The 8,829-nt window shown below is 42.2% G+C and overlaps 1 protein-coding gene across 2 annotated transcripts in view; it reads right to left on the bottom strand.

Moving 5' to 3' along the window:
- pcdh19 (protocadherin 19) overlaps positions 1–8,829 on the bottom strand; it is a 78,325-nt gene that overhangs the window by 58,775 nt on the left and 10,721 nt on the right. Inside the window, exon 2 of one of the 2 annotated variants that reach the window (XM_008326488.3) lies at positions 7,889–8,234. In XM_008326488.3, the coding sequence (XP_008324710.1) occupies positions 7,889–8,234 (346 nt within the window). The remainder of the gene's footprint in view (positions 1–7,888; positions 8,235–8,829) is intronic. The other variant, XM_008326490.3, reaches the window with a different exon arrangement.

The raw sequence follows: 8,829 nt of genomic DNA, 5'->3' as shown, positions 1-8,829 counted from the left end.
ATATATACACATATATACACATATATATATATATATACATATATATGTATATATATACATATATATATGTATACATATATGTATATATATGTGACACTATGAATGGCTCGTATCTACTCTGTGTATCTGCACTCCTAACTGCTGAATCACCGTCTCCGGTTGACGCAGTCTCTAACAATCACAGCAGGTTAGGAACACGGACAGAAGTGTTTGTACACACGGCTCTGATCTCAGTGCGAAGGTTTCGTCTTCGGACGCCTGCGGTCGTTGTTTTTTTTTTCTTAAATTCCCTGCAGCTCGGAAAAAAACTCGAGAACGACATGCGAGATTCTCAGAGCTGAGGTCACGCAGTCAAACGCAGGCAGCGGAAGAACAGCTGCAACTATTTTTTTTTTTTTTTTTTTTACTACCAACACATGAAGTCAAAGGACTAGGGCGGATGAGTAACGCCACTGAATCACACACAGACACGACAGTGTATTGCGCAAATGTGTGGGTCACACAAGAAACAGGAAATGTAAACAGGAGAGGACAGTGAATTTGTAACCGTGCTTACTGGATAAAACCAAAGGGGAGGACACAGAGGACACAACTCCAAATGTTGTGCTCGGTAAGAGAACTAAAACAAGCCAGGACATAACACTGCATTTTTTATCACGTGGACGTACCACAATTTGACCACATGACCAGGAAAGTACCACAAACTACGGACAATTAGAGTGAGTGTTAAAAAAAAAAATCAGATTAAAAAAAAAAAAAAATTTTTAAAAATTTCACATGCTTCTTTAACATAATATTTGATGTTTATTTTGGAACCCAGTCGATTCCCGATCTGATAGCTTGGAGTAAACTACACATCTTTAGTCTTTGGGTGTTTGGGTGCAGAGTGCGCTAGCGTGAGAAGCTATCAGAGAACCATGTGCGGCCTGTTGTTTCTACTAATACTGCATCAACACAGCCGACTGACTGATCAATAGGGGAAAAAAAAAAAACACAATCCAATGTTCTCATTCTGGAGTATGAAAACAAACAGAAAATGTCAGCTATGTACGTGATGACTTGGACTTGAGTGTGTACGGTTCCAGGCACGAGTTCCCTCTGGAGCGGGACATACACTGGTACTTGTGTGTTCCGGGTTTTTCTAAAAAAAAATTAACTGCCTACATTTTCACCGAGAAGTTCCAGGAACTTTAATGGACCTGTGCACCGAAACATCTTAAAGGTACTAACTCGGGCATGGCTCAAACTAAGGCCCGAGGGCCGGATGCGGTCCGTTCAGTTTTTTAACCCGGCCCGCCAAACTTTTCCAAATTATTTAATTTATTTCTATTATCATTATACTTCTGCTTTTTCCCTGCAATACCCAAAACTACCAATAGATGGCGTAGAAAATCATAAAAGCAATTGAGCATTTTAGCCTTTATGTCTTTTATCTTAATTTAGATGAACGCAAATCTATCTGCCCCTGACCCCCAATAGGACAATTGTGGCCCGTGAGTCAAAAGTTTTCCCACGCCTTTACTAACTGAAACTCTTGTTTTTCTCCCATATCACACCGAAGTCTATTTTAAAATTATCAGTGAAAAAAAAAAAAAAAGCCAGAGGTGTGGACTCGAGTCGCATGACTTGGACTCGAGTCAGACTCGAGTCATCAATTTGATGACTTTAGACTCGACTTGACCAAATGTAAAGAGACTTGCAACTCGACTTGGACTTTAACGTCAATGACTCGTGACTTCACTTGGACTCGAGCCCCTTTGACTCGACAAGACTCGATGCTTTCTCCGAAACCCAAAGTGATCTGTGTAAATATATTATTATTTTGTTTAAAAGGTCTCGAAACAGAAACGTAAGGACTTGGGACTTGACTTGACACTTTTTAGTCCTGACCTGGACTCGACTCGGACTTTGCCTGTCTTGACTTGAGACTTGACTCGGACTTGAGTGCAAAGACTTGAGACTTACTTATAACTTGGTCCCACCTCTGGTTGCTACTGCGCTATTCACTGACAAACTCGACAAACTGACAACGGAGCTGAAACCTCTTATTCCTTTTTTCTTTTTTTTTCTTTTTTTTCCACTGTTGGATAAAATGACGTGGTGCTCCGAATGATACGAATCAATACACTAACACGACTTATTTTCCTGCCGAGCTCATTATCTGGACTCAAAGGTGGGTGTGTGTGAGCGTGTGTGCACACACACACAAAACAAATTCAACCCCACGCTGTAGCCAAAGGCTGTTCCTTTTCCTGTATAATTGTTCCTCCCTGCACCTTCATAATGAAGCCGTGGCAGAGACAGTTCTATTCTCCTGTCTGCGGAACACACGGCTCACACTACGTGAAGAGAAGCACGCGCATTATTACGGGGGGATTATACGAGGAACACGTATACACAACACTTTACACGATTTACGCAACACAATCACCGATAGGTCGTCTTTGGGGAGGCCTATCAACATTCGCGTATTAACACATGTATATTTTACTACACATACTATAGGTCAGTTGTTGTTGTTTTTTTTTTTGTTTTTTTTTTGCAATTTTAGAATCGAGTCACGGGCCAGATTGGACAGCTCAGCCGGCCAGATACGGTCCACGAGCCACCAGTTGGTGATCACCACTTTAGTGATTTAGTGATTATTTTCTTCAATGTAAGCTAACTCCAAAAATACTTTTCAACCATCTTCTCGGGTCCTTCGCGTCCAGCGTCCCCGTCAACTCAAATTCACAATGAGCCAAAGTTAAAAACTGGGACGAAGTCGCGAAGTTTTGCGTATACATTGAACCTGAAAACAACCATAGCTTAATATTATAAACACATGAGAAATTAAATTTGAAATGAAACACACCAATGGTATTTGTTTCTTATTTTATCTCTTTTTCTGTAGCCTTTCCAGTTCTATTTGAATGTAAATCTTTTTTTTTTTTTTTCCACGGGCCAACGACAAAAACAAAACAAAATGTATGTGCCATAACATAACGCATACACCACTAATACTGCAAATCATGCTAGTATATATTGGTTATATACTGGTGGGCCAACTCTAGTACACATTTGATATTATCTCGCGGGCCAAATATAATTACATCGCGGCCCAGATTTGGTCCCCGGGCCGGAGTTTGAGGCACGTCGTGTCGTAACGGGTTTGCATCTTGTCCCAGAAGCAGAGTATGAGGAAGAGTTGGCAGAAGCAGTGCTAATATTTAGCTATTGTTTTTTTTAGCTTCAAGCATTTTTAGGGCTAATTTTTTTGCCAATATCTACTTTAGGTTTTTACGTAAGGAACCTAAATCATGACTCCAGCTGCTCTGCCGCACCGCAGGAGAAATCAATGAATTCGAAAAAACTACAAAAGTACCCGTACCTTCTCTCTTCCTTCCATTATCGAAACCGAAGCTGAATTAGTGTTTCACGTTCTGATGAATGCGATCATTTTGAAACACAAATAAACCGGGGGGGGGGGGGGGGGTGTAAAAACAACACCTACTCTCCTCCGCTAAGGATAAATGAATCACGGATAATTTGGAGCCTGCCCCTCAGGATAAAATGAAAAACATTTCGGGACAAAGCCGCCTCGGCGTAATCAGCGCAGCGCCGCCACTCGTGTTCGGGGCGGCTGAGGAAAACACAGGCCGAGGACTGAACGAGTCAAGTGCTTTTGAACCTCCAGCTCACCATCACGCAATTATCGGTCATTTCACTGCTGTTTGTTTGGACGCGAAATGGTTTTCTGATTGTTCAAAAAAAACACTTCTCGTGTAACCCGCCGCGTTGCGTTGAGTCACAGAGCTCGTCTCTGATGAAAACGTCACAATGAGGAGGAAAGAAGAGCTGTTTACTATAATCGCTCCCTCACTCGGTGCTACCTTCGAATTTCGGTTTGGGGAAAAAAGGTACGGCTACTTTCGCAGAGATTTAATGAAGGAAACAGAGATCAGTCAAAAAAGATGAGACTCGCAGCCGAGCATTTTTTTAAAGGATTCCTCACCGGCTTTTTCGCACTTTCCCTCTCGTTTAAAATATGCAGAGTCCGGGTCAAAGAGCTGTTTGTTGAAACCATGTGTAAGACGACGAAGAGGGATGGAAGATGAATGTTAAGCACGCTAGCCTCTGCTAATCCGGCACCAGATCCTGTTTTTATTGCACGGTTTAGACACAGACTAAAATACTATCCATAGCTTAAAACACCAGAAATGTCAATATGTCTTTAATAAATCTTAAGGATGACCGCAAGAAGACCAAAAGTAACCCAGGAATATCTTACAAGTTAGAACCTGACCAAATTTCCTTAAACTGGGAACATGTGTAGTTCCAGAATCCGGGTCACTGAAAATAGCTCCTAAATCTCGGAGCTGACCAGATTACTGCCGTTTCCCCATCTCCACCTGTGTGTTTTTTCTTCTTTCTTTTCTCGAAAGAACGCGCAGCCTCAGTCACGATTGTTCACTTGCGTCCCTGAGGGACGCCGCACACAAAGCGACCGGTCTAGTAAATCAGCTGCTCTGTAAGTAGGTCTCATCGGCCGCAGGATCCACAGGAGCCCTGATCTCTGCGGATCAAGCGCTCAATAACATCGATAACCGTCCTCGGCTCCGAACCTCCTCCGCCAGCAACCTCCATCACCCTCCACCTCCTCCCGCCTGAATGTCAAACACAGATTGGAGTCATCAATTACCACGGCGCGAGCATGTGTCAGATGTGTGTGTGCGCGCGCGTGTGTGTTCGTTCGTTACTCCCGCGGTCTTAAATAAACACACACCTACATAAATGTCCCTGTGTCTCCCGGGGGCCGGGAAGTGGGACACACACACATATACACAATCCAATTGAGCAGCAGTTCATAAATAGAAAAAAAAAATCTATAAACTAAAGTTCAACTGATCAACATTCACTCTGTCGCCTCATTCTTTCTGCTGCAGCGCTAGACGCGTTTCCAAAAAACCCGAACTGACAAGGCCAAACTATGGCCTCGGGGTCGATGTTGGTCCCTAGAAATATATTGTGGCACTTCAATTTTTAAATTACAAGTATCGTATGGAATATAGAATATGATGTAATATAATATATACTAACCAGCAGGATAGGAAAACATCACTCAAGATTGGTTTGAATTTTTTTACTTTTTACTTTCTCACTTTTTAGCATCACAAGTTTGAGAATATTATTAGATTTAATCACTCAAGATTGGTTTGAATTTTTTTTTAGTTTGAGAATATTATTTAAATTATAGTTTTGTTCTAGATTTCTATTTTGACATTTTAGCCTAAAAAATAAAAATCTGTGTAATTCTCAAAACTGATATAAGGCGACAAAAACAACTCTTTTTTTTACTATTATTATTATAATTACTGTCATTTTTCAAAATGAACTGTTATTTTATTTTTTATTTTTTTTGACAATGCAATAACAATGAAAACTGACTGAACAAACGTTGTAAACAAACAGGGTGTTTCATTTCTCTTGTTTACGATGTAACCAAATCAAATGCAAATCCACCTCTATGGTCAAAGTCCAGAGCCACCATGATAACAATAACAACCTTCCAAGTTAACAGTTGCGTATTGTAAGTCATACTTCAGCCTTTGAGTACTCCGCTGATAACATTTTTTTTTTTACCTTTGCAGTGGTTATAAATAACTTTAGCTCTATCACATCCTCTTTTTCCGTCAGTTATTTTCTGTTGCTCTGTCCTGACATTTCTCCATACCCAACAGAAGAGAACAACTGCTGTGACCGAAATCCGAACCTTCCTGTGATCCATGATAGTCAGATATATATTCAGAGCAAGGGGTTTTCGGGACTATTGAGCGCACCTGAATATAAGCCGCACCCACTAAATTTACGAAGAAAAAAATATCTGTACATATATAGGCCGCACTTCTCTATAAGCCGCAGGTCTCCATGATGTAACATGGGATATTTACATTTTTTTTTTCACTTTTAATCAAAAATAAATTGGTTACATGCTTCGGCAATGTAACATGGGATATTTACATTTTTTTTCACTTTTAATCGAAATAATTTGGTTAAATGCTTCGACAATCCGACCGTTGTTGGAATGCACAGGGGAGACTTAGTGCTCTGCTCCAGGTCCGACGCTAACATTAGCGCCAGGGCTAACTCCCTTCTGTATGTAGGATGTAATGTAAAAATCTTAACATGCGCAAAAATCCCCAAAATGTATTTTTCATTCTTACCCTCGTCGCCCACCTCCATGTCACAACCTCCGTCACCTAAATTCAAAGCTAGCATTAGCTCCGGGGCTAACTCCCTTCACTTGTGTGTTTTATCCACAGCAGAGGTAAACAGAAACAGGGAAGTTGGGATCTTTATTATCAGCCACCCTGAGCACAACAGAACATAAACAGAGTTTTAACAGCTCCTGTACGACCAACTCACACCTCAACATGACAGGTTAACAGCTCCTGTATAACCAACGCACACTTCAACACGACATGAGCTCAAACTTGCTCTCAACTTTAGCTAGTAGCCTACCAGAAAAGTCATTGATCGCTAGCGATATGAACTTCGTTAGCCCGTAAAAATCCACCAATTAGCCACGTCATTGTTTAAGCCACAGGGTTCAAAGCGTGTGTGAAAAAAGGTAGCGTCTTATAGTCCGGAAATTACGGTAAAATAATGCTGTCATTCATTAGCGATGCTCAATATTAGCCTTGGTTGAACCAAACGTGTGGACATCACTGTTAAATAAAAACCCAAAACAGCATCTATATCCAGAATTTCTCTCTGTTAGAAGCCGGAACGTCATGTGCTGTAGTGATTAGGAGGGTAAATAAAGGCAGCAGGTGCTCTCTCTCACACACACACACACACAAACAGATACACTCATACACACAGAGGTGAGATTCAAAAAAGCTCAGCTCATAAAAAAAAAGAGCAAATACTGTACATGGACTAAGAGGCTAAATAATGGTCTTTGTCAGACGTCCAGATTCTGCTGAGCCAAGCTCTTGGTCGCACACACTCACACTCACACTCGCACACACATATGCAGGTCAGACTGTGAAACGCCTCAGAGGATTCTGCCGCGCCACTTCCACTTCATACAGCGACAGCAGCCTCTCTTTTCACCGACACCATGATCCGTGGAATGATGGAATGTTAAAAACCGGCAGACCTTGACCGCGTGTTGAAAGCCGCGGCACAAAGACGCAGCACGGCTGAGCAGGTCGCAGTTTTTGAGACCAGAAAAAAGTTTAAGAAAAAAAAAACAACAACAACAACAAAAAAAAAACCCTTCATGTTTATTTACTTTTAAAACCTTGAAAGTTTTTGAATTAAAATTGCAATTAAATCGCTTAGAGCGAACAAAGAAGAAGTACGCTATTGTGAGGTTGTTGTTTGTTTACTTTTTTTTTAATTTGCACTAACTTCGCAGTTTTGTGATTCCGAGCCTAAAGATTGAAATTGACAACTTTGAAAAAGAGAGTGCAACACGTCGGGAACAGATAGATGGAGCGTTTGTGCGTACCAGGATAAATGTTGTAAATGCTAACATGCTAAAAAAGATTTTAGCCTGTTCTATGCTATCTGTTTGGGAAATTTAGGCATCGCAGGGAAAAGGCAGAGGTATAATGATGATAGAAAATTTATAGGAGAATTTGGACAAGTCTGGCCGGCCGGATTCAAATGCCAAACGGGCCGCATCGGGCCCTGGGCCTTAGTTTGCCCATGTCTGTGCTAGCTAATACCGACTTGACTGAAAATGGCCGAAACAACTAAAACAAACACGTCAGTCCACATGGAAACTCAGCGTCCTTAGTATCCCCTCGGAATAAAACCAGTGACGCGGACAAGTTCCCACACAGCCTTTTTCCGAACTCTATCGTGATTCCACTCATCCACAGTTGTCACGACTTACCTCTGGAAGCGGCATCCCGTTGATGATGAGGTCCGGCTGCTGGTGGCTCTGTCCGTTGAACGGGTGCTGATAGCCGTGGTTGGGCGCGGTGTTGCGGGAGTTCTGGTTCTCCACGTTGAGGAAGGTGCTCTCGGAGCGACGGCAGCCCAGCGGCAGGGTCTGCTGGTGGTAGTCGAAGTAGTTGAGGGAGGAGGTGAGCGAGGAGCAGCTGACCACGTTCATCTTGTCCGTCTCCTCGACGTCTCGCGGCACCAGGCGGATGTCGTTCTTGCTCAGCTTCTTCTTCTTGCTGGACTTCTTCTGGTTGCCGTACGAGTACTCGGCCACCCTGCGCAAGTAGAAGAAACTGAACAGACTCAATAAAGCAATGTTCTGTCTTCACCTCCAACATCTACATTCAGACTGTCAAAAAAGTCTCGGCCATCGTGGCAGAGAAACCACGTTTCCGAAAAAGATGCTAGGACTACGACGGTCACCCTTTTTTGAGGAAGGGTTAGGTTAGAGTTCATGAACTTTTGGCTATAGCTATCCAAAATTAATTCATGTAAGACCCTTAATGAGCACAAGTAATCGTTGTTGTTCCGATTTTATGCAAAGTTTACCTGGTCATATATTTTCGCAAATTCCATTAGGGGAATTTTGACCGTAATTTTTTTATTTTTTTATTCTTGGGATCATCTTTTTTTTTCCACAACGGAACAACATAACATCACTGTTTTCTTTACCTAAATTCGTCGTAGAAAAAATGTTTGGTGTTCTGCCAAAGTAGACCTAATTTTCCCTCCCTCTCCTCCTCCTCCGAGTTGCTGCCACCTAGTGACTGGAGGCTTGTTATCATTCAAGCATTACAGCAATTATGTCCAGCGTGCCATATTCCATTGGAAGACCCTCACGCCCCTGCCTTGGCACCTCACCGCGCACCCCCGGGGGGGGGGCGGCCC

The sequence above is a fragment of the Cynoglossus semilaevis genome, chromosome 15 (genome assembly GCF_000523025.1).
Source record: "Cynoglossus semilaevis isolate Cse_v1.0 chromosome 15, Cse_v1.0, whole genome shotgun sequence".
NCBI classification, from domain to species: Eukaryota; Metazoa; Chordata; class Actinopteri; order Pleuronectiformes; family Cynoglossidae; genus Cynoglossus; species Cynoglossus semilaevis.
The sequence above is the reverse complement of the archived record's forward strand: the minus strand, read 5'-3'. Positions and strand labels throughout refer to the sequence as shown.